The sequence below is a fragment of the Petaurus breviceps genome, unplaced genomic scaffold (genome assembly GCF_028583685.1).
Source record: "Petaurus breviceps papuanus isolate PSGF00001 unplaced genomic scaffold, PetGlider_PUasm1.0 140, whole genome shotgun sequence".
Lineage (NCBI taxonomy): Eukaryota > Metazoa > Chordata > Mammalia > Diprotodontia > Petauridae > Petaurus > Petaurus breviceps.
The window spans coordinates 49,651,830-49,679,069 of record NW_027185698.1 but is presented as its reverse complement, the minus strand read 5'-3'; the positions used below and the strand labels follow the sequence as shown (position 1 = coordinate 49,679,069).

The following is a 27,240-nucleotide window of genomic DNA, read 5'->3' as shown; positions in this document are numbered from 1 at the left end:
TCTACACACAACTCAAGATCTTCACGAGGGAAAAGCCATGGCACTGACTGCTACCAATGATTAAAGAATCTGTATCTAATGGAGATGTAATAAAACCCTAGCCAAGGAGAGTTCATGATGTTAGCAGCCTGCCTCAGCCACCCAAAACAAGGTATGAGTACTCGAGTCTTGAACCTTCATGCCATCATACTCTGCGATAAACACTGCACAAAAGAAACTTCAACAAAGTGGTTGGTACAGCCAGTCCATCAGATCACATGAAGACAAATGTCACAGTGGAAGGACTAGTGGCCTGGGAGTCAGAACCCAGCTCCTGCCAGGTCCCTCCTCTGTACAACAGGCAGACTACATGGTAGCACCTGCCTCACTGGGATGTAGTAAAGAAAGGAATATCAACTCTAAAGTGCTACAGAAAGATCATGAGTCCTATATATAGACATTCCAGCACTGCCACTCACAAAGGTGACCCTGCAGTAGAGGGAAAATGCTAGGTTTGGAGAGAGGGGACCAGAGTTACACTCAGTAGACTATGCTAGTTAACAGCTGTCTGGACTCATCACTTCCCCCTCTGGGGGCTTAGTCTTCTCATCTGAAAAATGAGGGAATCCAACTATATCAGGAGATCTTAACCTGGAGTGAGTCTCTCCATTGTTTTTTATATTTCCATAACTCTTTTACTATAATCAATATTTTATTTTATGCATTTAACAGTATCATTCAGAGTAGGAGACCAAAGGCTTCCTCTGTGTACCAGAGAGGGTCCAAGGTATACCACAAGAACTCCTAAAGGATCTCTCCAGTCCCTTCCAATTCCACATTCTAGGGGCTCATTAGTTAAACCTTATTTTATGAAGTCTGGAACGTGGAACTGGACAAGCAAGAAAAGGGGATGAACAAAGAATCATTAATGAGAATCTGTATCTCAAGGTTGGGTACAATAAACTCCGACTTTCAGAAGAAAAGTATGAGGTAATAATACAGGCAGTAAGAGGCTGGGAACCAGGGGCAGAGATCCAACCCATATATCTCATTTTAAAACATCAGAGGCCCCCTGAATTCAAATACTGGAGCAGCATAAAGAGATGGAAAGAGAATTAGAACCAACATGAAGATCTGTAAATAACAGACATACTAACAAAAAAATTTAAAAAATAACAGACATACTGAGAGCTGCGTACAGAGCCAAGAGTCCTAGACTGGGAGACAGAACACATGGGTTCTAGATTGGATTTGGGTGATCTTGATAACAAAGAACAACCTTCAGGGCTTCAGTTTCTTTATATGCACACAAGAGAAAGAGCTGTGGCTTTGGAATCAGAAGCTAGGTGTTAAGACCTTGGCAATGGCATTGCTGTATGACCATGGCCAAGCCTCTACACCCTCTGGGCCTGTTTCCTTAACTGTACAACAAGGCGGTTTGACTAAATGGTCTCTGCCATCCCTTTGAGCACTAAGCCTATGAACCAATGAATCCTGAATTAAAGGGACAGTGTGCTATGCAATTCTCTGGGAAGCGGCTCTCAAAAATATGAAATACTATGAAAATTCAAGATGTTGTTAATCAGCATCTGCCTGATCAAGTGTAGGTTCTCCACAACAGATGGACGCACCAGGATTCCAGCAGATGGGACACCTGAGGAATATATTCTATTCACAGGCCTGTTGCTTCCAATGTTTTCATAAAGGCAGTTCACATCCTCCATGAGCACACCTACCTAGATCACTGAGGTTTCAATCACGTGAGCTCCAAGGGAAACTCTTAATAAAAAAGCAAAGACAAGACTTGGGATCAAAAGCATCACTTTCCAGAAGCTGGCTGCCAAACCCACAGTTTGACAGGGGCCCACCATACAGCTGCTAGGATTATTCTTTCAGGGACAACAGTATGGGTTGTCACAGATCTTTCCTTCTGATAAACCTCAGTAATGACCTTTCCTAGATATACTCCTGAGTGCAAGTAATACTTCCAGTGAATTAGAAAACAGACTGGTAAGAGGAATGGAGGGAAGGAAATATAAAAGGAAATAAGGATTTATATAGTACTTACCATGTGCAAGGTACTGTAGTAAGTGCTTTTACAAATATTATCTCATTTGATTCTCACAATAACCCTAAGGTAGATGCTATTATTATCCCATTTTATTGTTGAGGAAACTGAGGCAGACAGGTTAAATGACTTGCCCTGAGTTACAAAATTAGTAAGTGTCTGGGACCAGATCTAAACTCAGGTCTTCCTGTCTCTAGGTCGGTATTCTATCCATTGAGCCACAAGATAACTGGAAAGATTCATATTTTTTCCACACAGGATAAAAAATTCCCTTTGGATGGATAAGAGGCTGATCGAATGGAACAGCCCCCCAAGAGCCTTGTGAAGAACAAAAGAATAATTATGATGCGTCCTACTCCCACTAGCCCTAATGACACAAAGAAGAGAGGGAACCGGAGAGCTGCCAATCAATCATTCGATCACTTTAGGCCTGGCTCTTCAGGGCTCAGTTGTAGAGGAGTCCTAACCCTGGGGCACCTCAACTAACTAACTAAGATAACCCAAGCTCCCAGAGGGTCATTCCTCAGATTAAAGGATAACATAAGGCCTTGCCTCAATCCTCACTGATTCCATCACCAAAGTCTGCAGGTCGAGGCCTGGTTTTTCTCTTGGCCTCAGCCTAACTAAACCAAACACTTACAAAGGGACAAGAGCCAGGTTCACTTCTACAATTGCATGTGGAACTTCATAAAGTTAAGGCAATTCCTTGTAAATCACAAGGAAAAAGAGGCAAATGGGCATCTAACATGCCTGACTCCATCACTAAAAGGCACCTTACGTGATCAGTAAGCTTGGGTTATAAGATGTTCACCCACACCCCATAGCACCTCATAATCTCTCAAGTCATGGATGGAACTGTCCTAACCCTCCAATCAGAGGCTGGGGTTTTTTTTTAACTGTCTCTCCATTTTCACTCTTCTAATCCGAAGGAGGGAAGGGAAGAGTCAAGAATGTGAGAGACTGACACCACTGTAGTGAGCTAGATGGGGTAGGTGAACTGCTAAGAAAGTTGTTTTCTTATTTGGAAAGTTGCATATACAAGTTCAAGCAGTACTCTGAACTCCCATTACCATCTTAAGAAAGACCACTCAATAAAACAGTATAAAAGCCCTTTCTCTCACCTCTGTGATAGGTGACTTTGGATTCACATTTCTAGCAGCTGCTATCTCCTGTAGCTGATTCACAAGTTCTGTAATTGACAACCTTTCTTCTGGGTTCACCTTCAGTGTGGAGCCTTAAAACAGAAGTATGTTTTAGTTATATCAGTCATGAAAATGTATCAGAACAGGTAGAATGAAGCTAGCAATTATTATCAACCCAAAAAAGCAAGAGAAAAATCTGAACCTGAATGTGTATTCAGATGTTCCCATAAAGAACAGAATTTTTCATTTAAAAGCAATTTAGGCAATACAGAGCAATGGCAATGTAGATGCCATCAAGACAGTAAAACCTGTTAAAATTTAACACATTTCAGATGATAATAATAACAAGCATATTTACATAAACCTTTATGGTTTACAAAGCCCTGTGCATGTTATCTCATTTATCATCATAACAAACCTGGGAGACAGATGCCGCTATTATCCCCATTTTGCAAATAAGGAAACTGACACTGAGAGAGATTAAGTAAGGGTCACACTGCTAGAAAGTGAATGAGGAAGCCCAACTGGAACTCAGGTCTTTCTTCTTGACTCCAAGTCTAGCTTGCCTAGCTGCTTCACTGAATTTTTTATAAGGATTAAGCACTGAATTAAAAATAAAGGCATGCCCTTCAAAGATATTAAACTAGAGAGTTTTTCCCCTAAATAAGGGGTCATATCATAAAATATGCATGTGCATATACTTTGTGAAGGATTTGTGGTGTGTTGTTGGTTTGGTTTGGTTTGGTTGGGGGTGCGGGAGGAAGGGGTCAGGGAGGAGGGGGAGAAAGAAGGTAGTGAAGACACATCATGCTGTTCTCATTCCTACCCCTCCCTACAACTCTCTCCTAATACATGGTCTCCTCTCAATGTAATGTTTACAGAAAAGCCCTAAGAAAGACTGCACTGCTCCATGAAACTTAACGAAATTCACAATAAGAAAACTCACACTAACAACTAGCAAATAACGCCATATACTGTCTACATAGCAGAAATTATTTCCTAATAGACCCCTTCTACTAGTTTACAGTGAAGATAAATTCCAAACCAGGGAATTTCCTTGATCAGACCAGATAATCAGAGAAGTCAAGTCTGTCCTCTGACTTTCCAACAAAAGCTTGCCTAAACCATCCCAGAATGGGAATCTAAACAGTAACTGAAGACGCCACAACCTTCCTAGGCAATAATGCCCCCAGCTAATCCTCTTCATCCATGAAGAGTTACAGAATACAGAAAAGATAACTTTCACCCCTTCCCCAGTTCTCTGCTCTACAGATGTCAAAAGGTTGAGTTGGCAAAAAGAGCAGGACCATGCAACAGCAACGCAATGACAAATAGTGCCAGTAGGGACTGCCAGCTTGGTGAGCCTGCTTCCTTTCTACCCCATATATGACCACAGAAGCAGAAGCCAGGACATCTAGCAACACAGGGCAGTTGAAAAAATCCCTACTATTAGTATCTGTAAGGTCAAAAGATCAGGGAATGATCCGGTTACAGGCTGATAACTGAAGTTGCTCTGGATCAAAGTGCCAAGTGTTTCCAAAAAATATATATGCGGATAAACAAGATGTTAATTCTCCTCTCACTCATTAGCCTTCAAGATAACCCTGCTTGATCATAGTTGGGTTGGTGAGCACAAATATAGGAAAGTGAGTTAGGCAGAGGGGAGAAGAAACAAGTACAGAGAAAGAAAGTGCCCCTCAAATCTACAGAAAAAGAGTTTAGCCTCTCATTCTCACCACCATTATGAAAAAGAAGTTACCTTCACATTTCAAAGGAAATATGAAAACCTAGAATATATGCGCATTATAAAATAACTCCTCACCTTGTGCTGCTCTAACAAACTATAGTAACTCATTCAGGGTGGAATCATTACCAAGTTAAATGATATCTTCAGACTACCAAAATAATATCATATAATCAAAGAAATACCTTGAATGAACACGCTGGATGCTTCAGTTACTATGGAACCTGCACTAGCCTGATCAGTTGAATTGTTCCTTAAGGCTAAGTTAATTCCTTAGTGGAAGTCCAGCTAATTTTTTATTGATGAGACCTGAGGCCCTCCCCTTCCCCCACCCAACTTTCCTTTATCTGTCGATGCCACCATTCTCCCAGGGAACCCTGGAGCCATTCATGATTCTACCCACTTCCTAATCCCCTTCCCCTCTCACCACATGCAATCAATTTAACCTCAGCTTTCCCATACACCTCAAAAAAGTTATCTAACAATCCACCAATTATTAAACACCTGCTAGGGGCAGGATCCCATGTCAAGTACTGGGACAACAAAGAAAAATGACAACATATTCAGGCCTACACTGGAATTAATCTCCTGGGGAGATAAGAAATGTACATGAAGAAGTATGATACAAAGTAGGTTGTGAGAAGTTCAGTCAAAGCATTTTAGGAAATCTAAAGAGGTCACTGAGTTAGGAGAAAAAGGAAAGGCTTCATGAAAGTGCTTGCATCTTGAAGGGAAAAATTCCACTGAGGGGAAGATGTGGCATGAGGAAGAGGATCTGCATAAATGAATGGACCTACCCTTGCCCTCACAAAGCCACCACATTAATTCGGGGCCTCTTTGCTTCTTGACCGGGCTATTAGAATAACCTGCCTCCAGTCTCTCCTCTTTCTAACCCATCCTTCACACCACAGCTAACTAAACTTCACTGTGCACAAGTCCAAATGTGTTAACTTTCATAACTGAAAAGCCTTCACTGATTTCCTCTTGTCCCCCAAATAAAATAAAGCATAGTCCTTGGTTCAGCATTCAAGCTCATTCACAACTTGCCCCTATCCCACATTTCTAAGTTTAACTCTGTTCCCTTTTACTGACTCTTATGCCCTCAAGTGGTTTTTTCAATCTCATAGAATCAAATGATTTAGAATTAAAAGGAACTAATTATAACACTTGTGGCATTTTGCATGAATTTTAATTATACAACTAAAAGAAGCCTTCTCTTACATTCCCTTCAAAACTGAATAAAGAGGCAGATAGGTGGCACAGTGAATAGAGCACCGGCCCTGGAGTGAGGAGGACCTGAGTTCAAATCCAGCCTCAGACACTTAACACTTACTAGTCGTGTGACCTTGGGCAAGTCACTTAACCCCAAATGACCTGCCTTCCCCCCTCCAAAAAGCAAAAAAAAAAAAAAAAAAAAAGTGAAATCAAAATGCATCTCAATTTTGACATTTCACTGCCTTTCAGTTTTTTAAAGGCCCCACATGTTTTAGGAATGGAATTCTTCAACTAGACATTTAAGTACTGGATACTTTTCATGAGTTTTAGTTTAAACTCCATCTCATCAGTTCTGGATGATTCTATTTAGGAAGAGTATTAGCAAACTAAAGTGTGTCCAAAGGAATTAGGTCAGAATGGGAAAGGGAGTACAGAAAATGGAAACCCTGAAAAAGAGAAGGCTCTTAGGAGGAATAATATCTTTGTTTTCAAGTACTATCATGAGGAACATGGACAAGACTTGCTCTGCTTCTGCTTGGTCCCACAGGGTACCGAGATCCAGTAAGTGGAAGGGAATAGAGGTTGGAGCTAAGACACGCAGATTTCAGCTCAATTAAGAAAAAAAATGATTAACAGTTATAACTGCTCATCAGAAGAATAAACTACTCCTGGAGCTACAGAGTTTCTCAGTCCCTGGAGGTTTTACATAGAATATACAAGTCAAGGCTACTGTAGAAGGAAATTCTTTGTGACTGCTTCCAGGGCCGAGTTCCATGACTCTACTTACAGTCTCTATTCCAGCCCAACCATACTCAAATATCCGTAAGGTCATTCTGCCATATCATGGGACTCAGCATTTATACCATCTGCCTACTCCCTCTGCAATCTCCATCTATTAAAATTTTAATTTTTAATTTTTTTTTTTGGCTTTTTGGAGGGGGAAGGGTAGGGCAATTGGGGTTAAGTAACTTGCCCAAGGTCACACGGCTAGTTTAGTTTTGTGTCAAGTGTCTGAGGCCGCATCCGAACCCAGGTCTTCCTGACTCCAGAGCCGGTACTCTAGTCACTAGGTGCTCTCGCCACCTAGCCACCCCCATCTATTAAAATGTTGCTCATCCTTTAAGGAAAGGCTCTGGTTTTAGAACCTTTAAGGGTTGGGTCCACACTATGAAATCATGAGGGAGCAATCTGACACACCCAGGAGGGACAAAATGAGCTAGGACTATTAGTCACCCACTATAATTCTATGGATTTTCCAACCAAAGTTGGTAACAGAAAGGCTCAAACTATTCCATATTCTCCTATAACCTTATTGCCTGATCTGTGGCTATTTCCTCTACCAACTCCTTCATCCCACAATCCCTTTTGTGACAAAAGGGACAAAAATAGTCCATGGAGCAGTGAAGTAACAAAGGCTCCCAACTCCTTGACTATGGCTTCAGAAAACTTGTGACTTTTAAGTAATACCCATGAAGGCTTAGCCAACCTGACTTTTGCCTATCCTCTGAAGCCCCTTCCAACAGTTTAAAAACTGTTTACTGTAAATTTAGATTTTCAACTTACGAATGAGATCATGAAAAACTGTGTATCTTGTGTCATTTGGTGGAATTGAGTATTTTCCATTAACTATCCGAAGTTTTGCTCCATCTTCAAAAGGATGTTGCCTGAAGCACAACAGGTACAGGATACAGCCCAAGGCCTATTCAAAAATTAGGGGAAACACAAAGATCACTAGTGCACAGAAGCTAAAGTACAGTTAGTAAACCAGGCTATTCAAGTATCAGTCTAGAAAAGGAATTTTTCCGATTGCATGTATTACTCTACCACAGGATACATCTCATACATCTTGTCACCTACTTCTTTCAGGTGACCTTTCTAGTCACCATTCAATAAAATACTTTTCTTTTGAGTTAGGGTCAAACATAATTATAAACATAAAATTAATGTGCCTACCAAAGTACAAGGACAATTAGGAAAGCTGCTAATTTAGCTACTTAAAACTTTCAATCTGTCAAGTTTCTGTACTTCTCTGACAAGAGCCCAGGAGGGTAGGGATTGTCCTCACCTTACAGAGGAAGAAATGGAAACTCAGAAGTTAAACGGCTTGCCAATGCCCAAAGATCTAATGTCATATATAGCTAAACCTGGGGCTCTGTGACTCTAGGTCTAGAGCTATTTTTTTTTTTTTACTATATCCTAGTGTCTCTTGGAATTGATAAATGGCAGATAAATAATATGGGCTTCCTTCTGATGATGAAATATAGGTCTCCTCTCTATTCAAGGGTTTTTAACTTCCAATATTAAGAGTAATTGAGCGTGGCATAACATCTGGATATTTTCTAAAGACTACCTTTTGTTCATAACATAGATGGAAGCTTAGGGAACAGAAAGATACTGAACCACATTGTAATGACAATTACTCTTGAAATGTAAGAATGACTTTCCTATGCTTCTGTCTTTTTTTTTGGAGGGGGGAAGGCAGGGCAATTGGGGTTAAACGACTTGCCCAAGGTCACACGGTGAGTAAGTGTTAAGTGTCTGCAGCCGGATTTGAACTCAGGTTTTCCTAACTCTATTCACTGTGCCACCTAGCCACCCCTATTATGATTCTGTCTTTAAGGTACATGATTATGGGCTTGGATAATTTACTTTACCATGACCATGGTTCTAAAAGCCAAAATTATAAAAAAGAAAAAGTCATTCCTACACGGTAAGAGAGATTGTCATCAGAACACTGTACTGCATGTCTCTCTTCCACAAGCTTTCATATACATAAAACTGAGCATAGAGTCAAACTGGCCAAGGCTTGACCTCAGTAAGAATGTATTCCAAAAGAAGCAGATGTGGAAAGAACATTTTCACTGAAAAACTCAGGGAATCCTTAAGCTGGTAGAAGCCCTTGTAACAGATGCTAATTGTAGCCAAAGAATTAGCCCTAACTAACATAAGGGATACTGACAATTTTTAAGAGAGAGAACTGGAATCCAACCACACCTGTGCAAAATGATGTAGCACTCTGTGTCTTGATCTAGTCGACTGAAGGAATGCTATGAACCTTCACTTTCAAATGATTTTTTTTTTCACTAAAATTCAGCATTTAAAGAGACAATGTATATGTCTGTATATACATGTATTAATACACTATGTTACACAGAAGTCAGAAATAAGGTCAAATCCCATTTCAGTTGATGGTCCTACCAATTTCCTGAAATCCAAATTAGTATTTGCAGAACATTCTAATGTTCAAAACTCATGATGGTCTATAGATCCTTAAGGGTTTGTCTGGTGACGCTGCCAGACATATCCCAGACCCAGCAACGTGCCCTGACCATAACCAGTTAATGACCTCCTACCAATAAGAGACAACAGATTCTAGAGATGAAAGCAGAGCAGCAGGGCTCTGGGATACAACTCCAAATCTCATCCTCATTTGCATAGTCACATGGACACAGGGAAACAGTAACTGTTTTATAACAACTCAAATGACATGGGAACACAAACATCAAAATTATTCTAGTGCTACCTTCTAGACATCCATTCACATGAAGGAACAGCAGCTCTTACCCAGATATCTTGCTTTTCACCAATTGGAAAGTTTGAGTATAAGTCTATTATTTCTGGTGTCCTGTACATTGGTGTTGTATTCCTTGTGATCTATGGAAAAATTCAAACATTTCATTCTTCACAGGTAAAATTACACAGAAAATAGCATCTTAATTTCTAAAAACTGACCCTAACACAATGAAGGAGTCCTTAGTCTAGGGAGTTTCTAATCCTCCAATTAGCTCAGATCTTTCTTTGTTCATGTTCAGGCCTTAGACTATTATTTTTCACTATAGGATCAACAATCTTTAAAATCATTCATTTTCTTTCTAAGTTTACAATAAAAATAAACAGCAAAGCGAATTATATAAACATTCAAATACTATTCTGTTTGAATTCGCATCTATGAACCTCACCCATACTGCTGCAGTACACTGGGGGAGATTCCATCACTCTTAACAGGAAGGTAGTATAAATATTATCATCACTTTACAAATTAAGAACCTAAGGCTTACAAAGGTCCTTGTAATATGTCCTGTAATTGCAATACTTTGCCCAGGGTCACAAAGTTAACAGGTGTCTGAGCCCAAACTTAAGTCCAGGCTCCTCTCTCCAAAACAGGCAATCTCTCTAACTATACCTCAGTGCTTTTACTGGAATAAAGGCCAGCTAAAAACGTGCAACTGCGAAACTCTCAAGTTTGAAGCAGAGGACAACTTTCCACTCACCAAGTCTGGGCTTTACTTTATTAATGTGGCTAAGTTCATTTAAACAAGAAATGGTTTATGAATAAACTACTGGCATGTAAGGGATAAGATAAAGAATGAAACCTAGAAACAAACCAAAAAGTATTTTGGGGAATTCATTTCAAGCTCATAAACTCACATAAATTAAAATTAGCATTTATTAAATTACTGCTAACAAGTATAATAAAACCTTATTAACTTTAATGTCCTTCAGAATGGGAAGAGGATTCAGGTTGCTATACACGACCTATGAAGAAAGACTTTGTACATAAGAGAATAACTTGTCTTTCAATTTTTGTTGGGGAGTCATTTCAGTCGTGTCTGACTCTTGTAACCTCATGTGGGATTTTCTTGGCAAAGATACAGTAGTTTGCCATTTCCTTCTCCAGATCATTTTATAGATGAGAAAACTGAGGCAAAAAAGGTTAAATGACTTGCCCAGGGTCACACATAGCTAGTAAGTGTCTGAGACCGCATGTGAACTCAGGTCTTCCTAATTCCAGGCTGGCAGCACTCTATCCACTGCACCACCTAGCTGTCTTCAAGTACTTTCAGGTATATTTGGCTTTTTGGGTCAGTTAAGTTCTCAAAGCCTGCTTCCTGATCTAAAAATACTATGGTAATAAAGCTTGTGCTACCTACCCTCCTAAGAATGTTGTGGGGCTTAAGTGAGATTAACACACATAAAGTACATTTCAATATTAAAGAAATGTTAACTTTGGTAGTTTGTGACCATCCAGGTCATGTCATGTCATTGACAGAAAATCTGACTCAATTGTGTTTGCTCTGTTGTTCAGTAGTTCTAAAAAACCATTTGACTAAACAGAACAAAATAAAGCCTTCAATAATAATGGTGGTTTTAGTAGGCAAAATCGGTTCTCATTACATGAACATGTCAGAGTTCCTATGTCAGATCTCTCACATATTAGAACAGTTCTAGATCTCAAGGAACAGAAAAACAGCCACATGCCCTGCTTATCCAATTACAGGGTATATTAACAGCATCTCCCCCCAATAAAGATAGGAAACAGACTTCTCCCTCACTACCACCTGTGAGACCCCATCCTCTTTTAGTTCTAGAAAATGAAGTCACATATTTAATCATAACCCAGAAAATCAAAAACTGGTTCAAAGCAAATGATAGATTATTTATAGTAGCCCAAGGCAGCTAGAGTCTATGAGGCTTTCCACCTAAGTAGACAAAGGCAGCTATATAGTCTTTTATAAACTTGCCAATTTAGGGTAAGCCTACTCCAGGCACCTTTGATACTCTAGTCACAAATAAGCAAAATGAAGATAAACACTGGCATTGGAAGAGTTCAAGCTGGACTGCATTTACAATATGCAGTCCTTGCAATAATGCCAAACCACTCATTGCTGCAAGATTCTACTACGACTATAAAACAAAATTCTCACTGTGAACTCAACAACTGAGGTGGTCAATCAGTCAACAAGCAATTACTGAGCTCCTACTATATGCTAGGCAATGTGCCAAGTGCTTCAGATCCAAAGAAAGGCAAAAAAACAGAGGCTGCTCTCAAAAAACTCACAATCTAATGAGAGACAACATGCAAACAGTACGTACAAATAAAATATATACAAGATAAATTAGAGATAAACAAGAGAAAGAAGGTAGCGAGAATTATGATATTAGCTAGTCTCAACAATACAAGGATCCCATACAATTTCAAAGGACTCATGATGAAAAATGATAAAGTCTGAATGCATATCAAAGCATGCTTTTTTTTTTAACTTTTGTGGGGTTGGTTTTTTCCATGTGTGTTTTCTTCCTCAACATGACTAATAGGGAAATATGTTTTGCATAACTACACGTGTATAACCTATATTAAATTACTTACCCTCTCAATGGGGGAGGGGGGAAACATAGAACTAAAAATTTTAAAAAACAAATGTTTAAACATTTTTACATGGAATTGAAAAAAAAAACAAAAGCCAAAAAACAAGTGATACAAACCTGTTTAGTCAAGCAAAACAGATCTCCACATTAGGCATGAACCAAAAAAAAAAAATTCTCAATCTGCACTGAGTCCATTGCCTCTCTGTGGACGGGGGTGCCAGACCGTTTTACCAAGAGTCCCTGTGGACTCCATTGCCTTTCTGTCCTTATTCCTGGGTCCTCTATCTCTCTTAATGAACCCAGAGAACAAATTAGCTTTTGTGACCACCAAATCTTTCTCAAACTGCTTTCTAACCACATTTCTCCCATTCTTGTACTTCTGAAGTCAATTTTTTTAACCCAAGTTTAAAGCTTTATATTTATCATTATTAAATTTTATTTGATTCACTTCCGTTTAATGTTCTAACCTGTCAAGATCTTTTTGGATCTTGCCTCTGTCAACCAGTATGTTAAATATCCCTCTTAGCTTTGGGTCATCTACAAATCTATTAGGCAAGTCACCTATGCCTTTCTCTACATTGCTGATAAAAATGTTTAACCACAAAGCCCAGCACAGGTCCACGGGGCAGTCTATTGGTCTTTCTCTCACAAGGACATCAAACAAGTAATGACTACTATTCAGTCAACTAGTTCCAAATTCACTTAATTTTAATAGTATGAAAAATTTTATCAAATGATTTACTGAAATCCAGGTAAACTATATCTTCAGTTTTCTCCTTATCTACCAGGTTAGAACTACTGTCAAAACAGTAAATAAATTTAATCTACTATGACTTATTCTTAATGAAGACAGGCTAGCTGTTATCAGAGTTTCCCTTTCTAGACTGAATGTCTAGATTGTGAATCAATCATAGGTTAGATTTGTTAAAATGGCAGCCCTATAATTCTGTAGTCATATTTAGGTTAATTCCATATGAAATTGTTGAAATCACTTTGGGTAGAATGGGAAACTAAGGCAGTGAGAAACTATTACAAATAATTTTTTACATGCAATTTTCTCTATTTGTCAATGGATCAATAATTAAGATTCTACTATAATTTCTTACCTCTTCTTCAACCATTGCTCTCTTCTGAGCAGTCCAGTTGTAGTCAGGATAATGTGACACAGTTGTAGCACTGCCAAAATCACACAGTTTAATTGTTCCTTGGTTACTAATCAGCATATTCTCAACCTGTAAATTTTTATATACATCTTAAGTACATGTGAAATTGGAACATGATAAATAAGCTATAATTTGTAAAATGTAAGCTGAAGTATACCAACTTTTTTAAATCATTGTGCTATATTGCTGACATCTGTGAAGCCAACTTTGCCTTACTCCCCTCAGGGAGCCCTACTCTAGGTCTAGTTGCTGCCTAGGAGCACATATAAAGAACAGTAAGAGCTAACGTTTATAGAAAAATTTGGAAAGCCACTGACAGACAATCTGGTCTGAAGCTGAAACAGCCCCGCCACCCCAAGGTGGTGTATGTGAACAAGGGGGATGCCTGGACACACACAGCAGGACTACAAGCTATGAAGCTATAGGGTAGGACATGAAACTAAATGTTGCCATGGCAGAGAAGAGTCAAAAGGGAGAAGACAAGAAGTTGAATCCCTGGAATTTTATCAAATTTCATTTCCTTCACCCAAGGGGAAACCAAAAAACCTTGACTAAAGTGTCAAATGGACCTTGGTTTTTGAAAACAGATAATCCAGAGCAACTCTTTATTTTAACAGTTTCCCTCTCTCTAAAATAAGAGTTGCTTGTTCCCCCATTTTTAGATATGCTCTCTCTGCCAAATAAATCTCTTCTCCTCTACAAGCAAACCTCAAGTCAGGAAAAAAATCCACCTCAGCCCTGAAATCCTGGAAATTTCATCATGGCCTCTCTCCCAGTATGGGAGAGCAAGATAATGGATTGAGAAAGCAAGAGCAAAAAATTGTCCTTGGAAGACATCAGGAAGGAAGGAGACCCCAAATGATGGCCTCTAGGACTAAGCAAAAGGTGAATGAAACTAAACTACCTGAAGGCTTAGCTATGCTGAGTAAGAAGAGAGGGAAAAGAAGAGAAGATCTGATATTACTTCTTCATGCTCTGTAAGGGAAGAGAAGACAAAAGAAAAACTCCTTGTCAGGAAAAAACTGGAACAAAGATACAACTCCACCAACACATCCTTGAGGAAATGCCCTGGATGTAGGGAAGAAAAGATCTCAGATAGGAAATAGACACATCTGACCACTACACAAAACACTGAGATTTAGAGGAATGGTAGAGGAATGTGAGATACAATTCAATAAAATTCATCTAAAATCTCTCCAACATGGCTCTTCCTCAAATACTCTCACTCTATTTTAAAGAGGTTAAAAAGCTTATGGTGACAGTCACCAAAATTACTTGGGAAATGACCATATGGTCCATCTACTGCTGTTCCCATAGCCAGCAGTCATAGCTAATCATGAACTTTGGAGAGGTAGACAAAAAAATTAAAACACCAAATGTACACAAACTTCAGGTTGTAGCTAAAATATACAAATAAAATTTTCTTCAATTTCAATGCTTCCAATACCTGAATTTAAAGTCTTTTTGTACCCTCCTCACAACAAAAATGCTATCAGACTTAGAAATATAAAAACATGTGAGAAACCTGGTCACATTTTGTACACCCCAGGCCCATTTAAAGACAAAATTTCTTTCAAAGGCAGTATTCAGAGGATCAAGAATACAGGTCTTCATAAAGGCAAATGTCAGTCTGGAATACACAGCAATACTGGCCCCAGTCTCCCTTGCCACCAAACAGGTTACAGTATCATCTAAATAGTACTCATGGGAAAGTTGTTAAAATTCTCTCCACTAAGCAGAGTCCTACTGATTTGCCATTCTAAAACTAAGCATTTCTGTTTAGAATTGCCTGAAGTGACTGAGGGCCTGAGTACTCATTTAAAGAGACCAAAAAATAGATAAGTGGATAATGGGTGCTTGCTGGTAAAGAGATTTATAAGAATAAAGTGTTAGCAGAGACAGCTGGAGTGGTGGCATAAAGCAGTTCAACTGACTTGGAGCTTTGAGATGATCCAGATGACAGTGGTGCTGCTGAGGAATAGGTTGAATGTGAAATGGAAAGACTCCTTGGTCAGAGAGCTGATGACCAGGAAATTAGCTAAAACCCAGGCAGGAAAAAGAGAGGGAGTGAAGCCTAAAGAAACAAAAGGACCCTCAGTAGGCAGGCATCCAGCCCATTCCCCAGCCTCAGCAGAGAACTGTCTGCTCCAACCAGAAAGAAAGCAGATGGGAAAGAATTTCAGAGAAAGCAAATAATAGCAGCTCAAGAGAGACAGGAAACTGAGGAGCAGGCATGAATGATAAGCTACTATCAATCAGCAAGCATTTGTTAAGTGTTTTTCTACATTCCAGTCATGGTGCTGAGCACTGGGAATATAAATACAGGGACTAAAAAGATCTTTCCTCCCAAGGAGCTTAGAGTATCAACGTGAACTGAGAAGTGACCTCAGAACCAGCAAGATGAAGGTTCAACTTTCTCCTCTCACCCATTCTGACTGGGAGACCCTGGGCAAATCAGGTCTCATCAGGGAAATAGGCAGCTGTCTTTGACTAAAAGTGGAAGCAATGGGACAGCACTGCACTGAGAGAGGTTCCTCACCCAGGAACTTGCATTATCCATGAAATCACAGGTACAACCCCTAACCCTATGAACTATAAATGTAGGACAGGACCATTCAATGATGACACAAATAATACTATGCTTCTCATAAGCCCTAGAAAGGATTTACTGCTTTATTACTGTACAATATAATTATGGAAGTTTATAAATTATGACCCAGAGCAATTAAGAAAAGTTTGTATTATATTCAAAAGAGTCACTGAAGAATGAAGACAGGATGAATGTAATATATTTTAGAAAAGTATTAAAAATGGCTAAAAACCAAATTAATTTCAGAATTGTAAAGCATAAGCTTCAGTTATCTGGAAAATTTATTTCCATGCAACCCTTCATTCCTCAATGCCTTGAAGATGAATAAAGCATCACTAGAAACATTTAACTTTTTTTTCAAAAATCCAAAGAGAAAGAATAATCTCCCTTGATAACAATCTTCAGCATCTCTGATTTTTAAATGCTGTATGTACCTTGAGATCCCGATGGATTATAGGGGGCTTCTGTTTATGCATATGTTGTACTGCTCTGCATGTCTGATAAAATATCTTCAAAACCGTGTCACAGGAGAGAGGGCCTTTGGATTCAACTTTCCTTAAGAATTCCACCAGTTGCCCTATTATAAAAGACAGTCAATTTAATTTACATCACTATGCAAATGGGAATCCCATAAATTGTTAACTAGAAAATGAAGATGTCATATATAACTGTCTCCCTTTTTATTTTACAGCCCTACAAGTTCTATATCTCACCACTTTTAACTTCAATATGTATTAAGTGCCTTCTACCTAGGCAATAACAATGCTAAGCACTGCACCGGGGGAAACACAAAGATTTAGCAAGACATGGTCCTTGCCCTCATGGAGCTCACAATCTAGTACATGAGAGTACTACAAATTCATACATATAAAACTAATACAAAATCATCTTTAAATATACTAGAGTCACCAACCAAGTGTGATGTGAGGCATGTGAAAAGGAAAGAACAATACCTGCAGGAGTCAGTGAAAAAGATATTTAAGCTGACTCTTAAAGCACAGGTAGCATTTAAACAGACAAGGAAAAGAGCATATAGAATAACATAAGCAAGACATGGAAGTGGAGCAGCACTGGACATGCAGAAGGACAGAATTTGCCTCTGAATATTTTTTTTTAATGTAGCCCAACTACACACTCTAGCAATATAGTGATATCTATCTAGCTATATGATATATCTATATAAGATATGTTAGATCTATGTCTGCAACCTCAGGCAAGTTCATACAACCACACCTAGCTTCAGGTAATGATAGCAATCCATCTATGTAACAGATTAGATCAATGCCCTACAGTCTAGTGTACAACAATGGGCAAGTCACAATCTCTCAGCTTCAGCTTCCTCATCTACAAACGTGTCAGCAGAACCAGCTGATCGCTACCCTTTCCAGTTCTATCCTGGGTTTCAATTTCAACAAGGTTGTCAACTGTAAGGTTCATTAAAATAGTATTCTATCAGTGAACTAAAAAACCACCACAATCAAACTGGCTAAAAATGTATCCTGTATCTTACAGGAGTTTTCAGAATGCTAAAAATGATCTCCCATGAGTACTTACAAAAGCAAAATCAGTTTTGCTTCTCTAGTGCAATAGACCTAGGTAAATAAAAAGCAAGCAACTTCCTGAGACCCTGCCATGTGTAAACCCTACTAAGCTTGGCACTTTGGGAAGATACAGCTGGTACCAGAAGTTCAGTTTATAATCTAGTTGAGGAGATACCACTGTGCTGTCTAGTGGAAAGAGAAGAGTCACCAAGACCTGAACCTGAATCCCAGTACAACCACTTCCTAGTTGTAAGCTACAATTAAGTCACTTAATTGCACTGAATCTTAAGCTACTATCTATAAAATGAAGAAAATACTACTTATACCACTTACTTCACAGGGTTAGTGTGAGAAGCAACCAAGGTAACATAAATGAAAGTATTTTGTAGCCAAAAGTGCTACTGCTCCTAGTCCTGTTCTTTAATTCTATGAAAACATAACTAGCTATTTTCTAGGCTAACGAAAAAAAATACAGTTCTTAAAAAAGGGGGAAGTGATCTAGAATAATGCTGATATCACACTTCCTTTTCCTTTTCCCTTCCTTTCTCCTCCCCAACATACTCTAGGGGGTCTAATAGTCAGGTAAATGTCTAACTTCACTTTTACGTACGTCCCTCTGAACATTTTCAATGATATGACTGGTTTTAAAAGGGCTGTTTTTATGACTTTGGTTATTAGAAAGATCAGGTGGTAGGAACAGATGAAATAGTGAAGGAAACAGCTCAAGAAAGGTCTTCAGTTAGTCCTTCATTCTGCCTTCTGTAGGACCAAACAACAAACATTTATTAAGCATCTACTATGTGCCAAGGATATAAAAACAAATGTGAAGCATTCCCTGCCTTGAAGGAACTTACATTATACTGAGGAAGACAACATAGATACATATAAGTAGATACAACATAATATAACATAACATAATGGGATGGAAAGGGAGCCACTCATAGCTCAGGTCATCAGGAAAGGCCTCATGATTTAGCGGAACCTTGAAGGAAATTTGGAATTCTAAGGCAAAAAGGTAAGAAGGGAGCCCACTCCAGGCATAGAGAACAGCTTATGCAAAGAAATGGAAATGGAAGATGCAATGTCAGGTTTAAGAAACACCAAAATGGCCAGGCTGGCTTAACCATAGAGTTCATGAAGGGAAGAAATACGCAATAAGCCTGCAAAAATAGCATGAAGCAAGATTGTGAAGGGTCTTAAATGCCAAACAAAGGAGTTTGTATCTTAGAGATAAAGAGGAGTTACTAGATTTATTGAGGAAAGGAGTAACACGGTCAAAGTTTTATTTCAGAATATCACTCAGGTCGTCAGTCAGAGAGGACAGAGTGAAGGAAGAAGGAAGAGAAGGACAGTGGTAGGGAAAAAGGAAGAGCACTTATATATGCCAGGCAATATGCTAAAATCTTTACAAATATTATCTCATTTAACCCTGAGAGGTAGGTGCTGTTATTACCCCCATTTTACAGATGAGGAAACTGAGGTGAAGTGGTTTGCCCATGATCATGCAGCTAGTAAGTGCCAGAGCCTGGATCTGAGCTCATAAGTTCCTGCCTCTCAGCTCAGCACTCTAGCCAGTGCCCCGCCAGCTGCCTCATAGAAGGGAAAAGAGAGAAAGGAAAGTCTTTGAGGCATAGAGTTGAATTAGGAAGCTACCAAAATATCCCAGGCAAGAAGCAATTAGGACAGTGTCCACCATCTGAGTGGGGAGAAATGGATGGATTCGATATCCAAAAACGTACAGAAACATATCATTATGATATATTTGGTATATATGGTATATTTGGACCAGACAAATACCTGAGCTTAAAGATACAGGTTCAACAGACACAGCATAGTATAGTGGGGAACAGGAGTCACAGGGCTATAGTTCTAACACCATTTATAATGCCAAATAACGATATGAGGAAAGTACTCAGCCCTTCCTAAGGCTCATTTTTCCCATCTTCAAAATAGATATAACACCTTCACAACCAAGTTCACAGTGTTATAAGAAAAGGCATTATAAAAATGAGCTGTGATTATTAGCACCACGGTGGAAAGAGCAGCCAGGTGGCAGAGTATATAGAGTACTGGGCCTAAAGTCAGGAAGACTCCTCTTTTTTGAGTTCAAATCCATCCTCAGACACTTACTAGCTGTGTAACCATAGGCAAATCACTTAATAATAATATTTGCCTCAGTTTCCTCATCAATAAAAATGACCTAGCGAAGGAAATGGCAAACCACTCTAGTTTATCTTTACCAAGAAAACCCCAAATGGGGTTACAAAGAGTCAGACATGACAGAAACAACTGTACAGTGGCAGAAAAGAGTTATACAGGCCTTTCACATCACCAGATCAGATTTCAGAAGTGAAATGCTTGTCCCCCTTTCCATAAATTTACATGCCATCATCCTCTGGTGGCTCAAACCCATGCTCTGATGCTTATATGTCATTTAACATCTCTGAACCTCAGTTTTAATATGCTTAAAATGAGGTTGGACTAGAGACTTCAAAGGATCCCTTCCAAATCTAAAACCTATGATCTATTATCTTTAATTTGTATATTAAAAAATTAACTGACAAAAACACAGTATTTTTATTAGTATGATTTGTAATTATTCCATGACCTCACAAACAACTGAATAAAAATGGACATAAGGCATGCATTTTCCTCATTCCCAAAAACTCCACCAATTTCAGGGGCTACTACTAAGTTGGGAGTGGGGCCACAGGTGAGCCACAGATGAAGACAAAACCTGTTTCTACAGTAACTATGTTCTATTAGACTACAATGATTTAACATTACGTTTCTGGGCCATCCCTGACCAGTACCATTTAGGTATCTCAAGACAGGCACTGTTGCAGTAAACAAACCACAGTGACATGGGCTTATTCTAGTAAACTATAATGCTGTAAAATACTTGATGAATCAATATAATTCAACTACCTAGCTATTAAAAAAGTATTCAAAGCTTTGAGCTTTATCTATAGCTTAGTGCCTGGGACCCCTTCTAAAGAGCAGGGCTCATCCAAGACATGGCACTTTTGAGTTCGGGGGCTCTGAATTCTGGACAAAGTTTAACAACATAAAATATTTTGTGAATTACCTTATAACCACATTACAAGATAATGTAGCTATAAAGAAGGCATTAGTCCTGGTTCTGTACCTCTTCTCCTCACTCACAAAAGCCCACCCCAATTTCTTTGGGACACAAGTACAGAACTATAGCTTATTATTCTGGATTTATCTAATTTCTCCCTCCAAATGCCATCAATTACTCCTATAGGCTAGTAAAGAAAACCAAGTAAAGGAAAGGAATGACAAAGATGCATAACACATCACTTTGCAGAAAGGTAAGCAAGCATGCAAGATGATATCAAACTTAGGTATGGCTCATTGAAATGAGGGAGGGATATATTTCAAATTAAAAAATATAAAAAGCCAAAAGAAAACTTTTTTTCAAAATACCAACTAGTACAGTACTACCTGAGGCTTGGGACAAACAATTCTATGATTTGGGAATGGGGGAGGTCATAGAGATGGATATTTCCATAGGTAACTTAGGGAAAAGACAAATAAAAACTCTTTTAAGCTCAAGGCATTCACAAAAGCCAACAACAGCCAAAAGGGTGCAACAAAGAACAAGAATCCAAGCTGTCTGACTAGGGTAAAGCAGTAAAAGAACTGGGTTCAGATACCACCAGCAATTATAGGAGCCAAAGGGATAAAAGCTTTCCCCTTGGATTTATGCCATTCACAATGGCATTCAAGAGACAGAATTCGGATACACAAAACTGGTCCTAAGTACGTAGCACAGAGCAATGGATTTATTAAGTGTTCAGTAACTGCATAATTGCTAAATGAAATAATAAAAAAAAAATAGATAATTTACATAAGAATAAGTGACACTATTCTGAACAGGATTCTAGATCTAACCATGAGAAGAATGAACCAGATAGCATGGAATGCCGAAAGAAGGCATTGCCATATTCTAGACCCTGTTCTCCTTTAGGGGGATGGATATGAGGATCACAAAATGGTATCTGGTACATAAGCATATTTTCTAGAGAGCTTTTGCAATTTCAGGAGTTCTCAAACATTTCCAAGCTATGATGTTCCTCAGGCTTCCCAGAGGGTTGGCACCTTCTGTGCCCTATACTCTCCTAACAACTATCATACATAAACATACACACACACACACACACACAACAACAACAACCAAACAATCAAGAGTTAACTAACCCTAATACAACTCCCACTGGAGGAAAAAGGGTAAATTAAAACTATACTTGAAAACAAACTATTCTAAGACAGAGGTCAGAGCCACAGCGGCTGGATGGAAATTAATATAAATATAATCAGTCCTTTTTAAGAAGCACTGATATAAATCATTCTAATTCTATAGAAACTGAGAAACATAATGTATCACGTCTTACCAAATTATATCAATTACATTTGGCCTGAGAAAATTCCTGTCAAAGATCTCTCCTATTAGCACAGAAAACTGAACCCAAATGTGCTCACCAATGATTCTGGAGTGTGTTTTTCCTTGTCCCGATCAGAGCCTGTGTGACCTCACTCACAATAGCAGTGCACTCCACTAGCTGAAGGGGATTCAGATCTGGTACTAACTAGCCATGTGACCACAAGGAATCCCTTCCCTTCTCAGAGCACCAACTTCCTCCTACATATGATAAATTGCAAAAGACCTTCTAACTTTCAGAAAAAGAAGCATGATGAGATTCTACAAGGGGTTAAAGGAAGTATTCTCAAGAATGGTTACGAAACAGAGCAAGAATGAAATATGAAAGAAATTCAATTAGAAAAAAATTATACAAAATATAGAGAAAGGTTTGCAATTTAAAAGGCATTTGTAAAAGGAAAGAATCCCCTCCTAAAATGAATCTGAATGCTGTGTTACTATAATGACCAAAAAGCTTGGGTCAGAAGACTAGAAGAATTGCATCTCCCTCCCCCTTCTTGGCACAGACAAAGGACTATGGATCTGGATCTGAACACTGCATACATTGCCAAATTCGGTTGATATGCTAGTTGGTTTTGCTGGAATGCTTTTTCTTCTTTCTTTTTTCCTCTTTGAGATGGCTTACTAGCTAGGGGAAGAGGGAAGGGATACATTTCAAAATAAAGATGGCGATGAAAAAAAAAACAAAAGAAAACTTTGAAAAAAGCTACTAGTGATGTTCTACTGTCACCTACTGGACTGGATATAGGAAAATATCTGTGTGTCCACAGCTCACATTCAAAAATGTGCCCATCTGGGAACGTGAGAACAATTTTCACCATAGGTAGACAAGCGCTTCCTGGGGCCTGAGACAATGTCCTTTTTACTCTTAGCATGCCTTTCAGTATATGGAAAAAAACCTCTCTAACTTCAAGCTAGGCCAACCATCTAGGTCTTCTTCTTCAATAATATTGTAGGGGTATTCCTACTCAAGTAGAAGTTGGGTTAGATGTTATTTAATATCTCTTCTAAGTATAAAATTCTGTGAATTCCCTGTTAAGAGGATTAACCATGAATCCTTCACAGTTGAAAACTGTTCACTTTCTGTTCTTTTATAAATTGTAAGAACTTACTGATTTTCACATAACTGTTTTTCTAGTCATTTTAAAATTTTATTTTTTTCCCTTACTAGTAATGTGCATTCTGTGTCTTCACCATTAGCCAAGAACAACAATACTGGGACAATAGGGGCGGCCAGGTGGCTCAGTGAGTAAGAGCACCGGCTCCAGCGTCAGGATGACCTGGAGATGGAATCCCGGACTCAGACACTTAGCACCCACCCAGAAACACCTGGCCGTGTAACCTTGAGCAAGTTACTTAACTCCCATTCCTTAAAAAAAAAAAAACAATAGTGGGACAAATCATAACAGTCTACTCCTCATATATACCTACTTTTTTTCTTTCTCAAAACACTTGGGGATAAATAAAATAAAAATTATATGGTAATCCTATATTTTATAAACTGATGACTTGTGTTTTTATTATACAGGGATATATACCAGGTTAATAGGAACTCTTTCACATATATTTTCATTTCTTCCAGATATTCTAGAAAATTAAAACTTAGAATCTTATGAAGCTTTTTGTAGTGTAAAACATTCTGAGCAGCATTTCTTGCACATAGTAGGTGTTTAATAAACATTCATTAAAATGAATCAGAATCAAGGATAAAATGAGCATTGAAAAATGCTTCACAAAGGATTTTTTTTTAATGGAATGGGACAAAAAGAGAAGAGAAGGTTATGTGGTTGAAAAGATAGCCAGTGAATAGAGCACTGGCCCTGGAGTCAGGAAGACCAGAGTTCAAATCCAACCTCAGACACTTAATACTTACTAGCTATGTGACCTTGGGCAAGTCACTTAAACCCAACTGCCCTGCCTTCCCCCCTCCAAAAAGAAAAAAAAAAGAAAAGATTGCCAAAATATATACTGAAAATATATTCAGATCTCCATTCCTAGAGTTCCTTCCAGAGGCTCTCCTATGACCTTTCCACTGAATTTAGTAATTTGTGTTTGGGGAAGATTTCAGAGGGACTTGTGAATGAAAATGATGAAAACAAAGATGAAGACAAAGATGGTAGAAGGAAAAAAAAGTGTGAAAGAGAATTCTAGTTCCTCCTGGGCTGCCACTTTCCCTCCACCACCAGCACCCCCCACCTCTGCCACCTCTAAACACATTTACTTTTGTCCACATTTAAGTCAGCAAGAGAATGTGCTCTATCATCATCACTTTATAAACACTCACATCTCTGTCTCACCCCACCCTAATAGATCACATTCCTTAGGGACAAATCATCAAATATTGATCTTCGGGTTTCTAGGACAGTGCTAATAACTCACACAGCCCTGTTTATTTTACCTCTGCAGTGCAGCCCATGAGCTCCCTAAGGTCAGGCACAATACTTTAACATAATACCTAACAATTCTAGAGGCTTTATGGGTCACATATTTCATCCTCTGCATCCCCACAGCACCTAATAAACAGTATGCTGCCTAGGCACACAAAAGGTGCTCAAGAAACATTTGATTAAATGTTTAAATCATTATTTGTCAGAAACATTTCACAGAACACAAACAATGAATACTGAGAAGACAAGAGAAGAGAAAAGGGGTTTGGCAGGGTAGATTCTCTTATTAACCAAGAAGCAAATTCACTAACTCTGAAACAAGTCATGTTTCCATACTCTTTGTAATAACTACATGCAAAGAATATCTCTTCTGGTAGACAGTGGGAGTCTAAATTCAAACCAGAGTTGCCTTTTCATAGTTAAGCATTTTGTAAGAGGAGCTGTTGGGCACTGAAAACGCCCACATGCATTTTACAACTGCATAAAAAAAGATATCACGAACACAGATACCCTAAAGAAAAATCTTACCTCTGCAGAGTTCAGTGAGCAGAAGAAACTCAGCTTGTCCAGTATCTGATTCTTCTTTTCCTATTGATGCAGCAGAGCAGAACTGGACAATGTTAGGATGTCCAGAAAGTTTTTTCTGTAGTCAATTTGTTAAAGAGGAAACATGTAGGCATCTCTACAAATCTGTACCCATAGTCTAGTAAAAAGTTTTTAAGCAAAAACATACTTCAACACAGATGTGCCCATGAATGCTATGACTTCATCATTTTAACAGAAAGAGAAAAGTAAGGAAAAGGAAGCAGGAAGCGAAGGGCCAGGGCATAGAAAGGTAAAAGCAAAAAGAGAGGAAAAAAATTAGTACTCACACATCTGTGGTCATCATCTTCAACTAAATACATACTTTATTAACTATTATTGGGGCTAAAATAGCCCCAAGATGCAAGTAGGCACTGTAGCAGACCCCAAAGAGCGGGCGAGGACACTATGAAGAAGAGAGGCATTGTTGTTAGGTAACTTACACTGCAGTCCACACACAACAGTTAAATCCAAAGCCAAGACTTGATACACAAAATTATGCATAGCTCAGATCAAATGCCTTATCCATAAAAGTCTTCCCTTTGTCCAAGTAAACAGTGATCTCTCCCGCCTTTGGGCCTCTCATCACATTGCTTATTAGACATCAGCATCAACTATGACTATTCCTGCTTCCCCTAAACATCTGCAAGCTCCATTAGACCGGAGTCTGTGTCTTATCTAAATTTTATGACTCTTTCAGAGCCCTGGGTAAAGCGCTCTGCACAAAGTATGTGTTTATCAAATATTTGTTTGGAGAATGAGGGTCAGACATAGGGGACAATCCAACCCCCTTATTTTTTAAAGCAGGAAACTGAGGCTGCGTGTGCAGACACATCCAAAATGTCCATTTTTTCAAATGAACATTTATTTGGCAACATAGAATCACAGGATCATAGATTTAGAGTCACTGGGAAGCCTGAGGAGTGATCCTGTCCAACCCTCTCATTTTCCAGAAAAAGAAAAGATAAGCAAGTGATGGAGAAGGGATATGAACAGTTCCTCTGACTGCAACTTCAAGGCTTTTTCCAGTATATTAAACACTTTTCCACCTACTATTGTGTGCAAGGCCCTGTACTCAGCACTAGAGATAAGAAGACAAAAAGGAAATAATACCTTAGCTAGTTAGGTTAGACTTCATAGAAAAAAAGAGCTTTCAGCACTGCTTTGGAGGAAAGAGCAATGACTATTTTTGGCAAATAAGGAAATCCACAAAAGATGACAGACAAGACAGGCAATGGTGAGCAAGCACATCAGGCCACATACTACACAACAAAACAAATTCTGAAGAAGAGAAGAGACATGAGGGGCATACACGGTTTGCTGGGGGGAGCTGCCCAACTTCACTCTCTACCCAAGGATGGTATTCTATCAGAAGTCACCTAGAGGGCTGCCTCCTACAACTCACACATAATGCTAGTTTGGAGCAGTGCTTCTCTAAGAGAAAGCAACCAAGCCTTTGGTACTCTCTGACAGAGCCTCGAGGCTCATCAGTACTTAATCTTCAGGAGGAAGAAGAAAAGACAAGTACTTACAACCCTGGTTTTAGTTGGCAAGTATTAACCATTATAATATCCAAAAAAGGTGCCAAGAGGGCAGCAAGAGTATGACAGCTGCCTAGTAATTATATACATACATCAGTAAAATAAAAAAAAAAAATCCATCTTTTTTAATTGAGAAAAAGACTTTATAATGCTGAAAACTATTTCAACATGAATCTGAGTTTCAATATAAGGAAGATAAATTCTCTCTTTCTATGGAACTACAGTCTACAGGTCAAGTGAGGTCAAGTTTAAAGTGAGCTGCTCAATGAAAAGTAGGCCTGGTCTGGTCTATAATTTGTCATTTAACTCAAGTTTTCTGACTCTTAAAATATAAAGTGATTTTACATTTAAAGTCTTCAGAAAAAGGATACCATAAAACAAACTTCTTGAATGATTGCTTTGTTCTTTTCCTCTTCATTGGACAGCAGTCTCTGTACCATAAAATAATACAAAAAGAAAGACTAGATTAAAAATGGATATTTCTTCTTTGAAAGTAACATGTTTAACTGATATCTTATTAAGGAATAAACATAATTTACCTTAAGATTTACTCAACTCTTTTTAGATTACATACCTTTTGTTCTAATTAGCCACAAATGGATATTTGAAAAACAAGCTTTTGCTAATTATGGGAAACAAGGAGAAGACTAAGGGATAGTGGGGAGGGAGGGGAAGT

General features: G+C 38.7%; 1 protein-coding gene across 4 annotated transcripts in view; it reads right to left on the bottom strand.

Annotated features, from left to right (window-relative positions):
- The window catches only part of GAK (cyclin G associated kinase), a 133,003-nt gene that overhangs the window by 88,586 nt on the left and 17,177 nt on the right, over nucleotides 1–27,240 (bottom strand). For 3 of the 4 annotated variants that reach the window (XM_069072528.1, XM_069072534.1, XM_069072542.1), the window contains exons 3-9: nucleotides 26,936–26,995; nucleotides 24,970–25,084; nucleotides 16,483–16,625; nucleotides 13,402–13,527; nucleotides 9,713–9,802; nucleotides 7,712–7,847; nucleotides 3,169–3,281 (exon numbers count right to left, since the gene is read on the bottom strand). In XM_069072528.1, the coding sequence (XP_068928629.1) occupies nucleotides 3,169–3,281; nucleotides 7,712–7,847; nucleotides 9,713–9,802; nucleotides 13,402–13,527; nucleotides 16,483–16,625; nucleotides 24,970–25,084; nucleotides 26,936–26,995 (783 nt within the window). Of the gene's footprint in view, nucleotides 1–3,168; nucleotides 3,282–7,711; nucleotides 7,848–9,712; nucleotides 9,803–13,401; nucleotides 13,528–16,482; nucleotides 16,626–24,969; nucleotides 25,085–26,935; nucleotides 26,996–27,240 lie in introns of those variants that run through there. The other variant, XM_069072550.1, reaches the window with a different exon arrangement.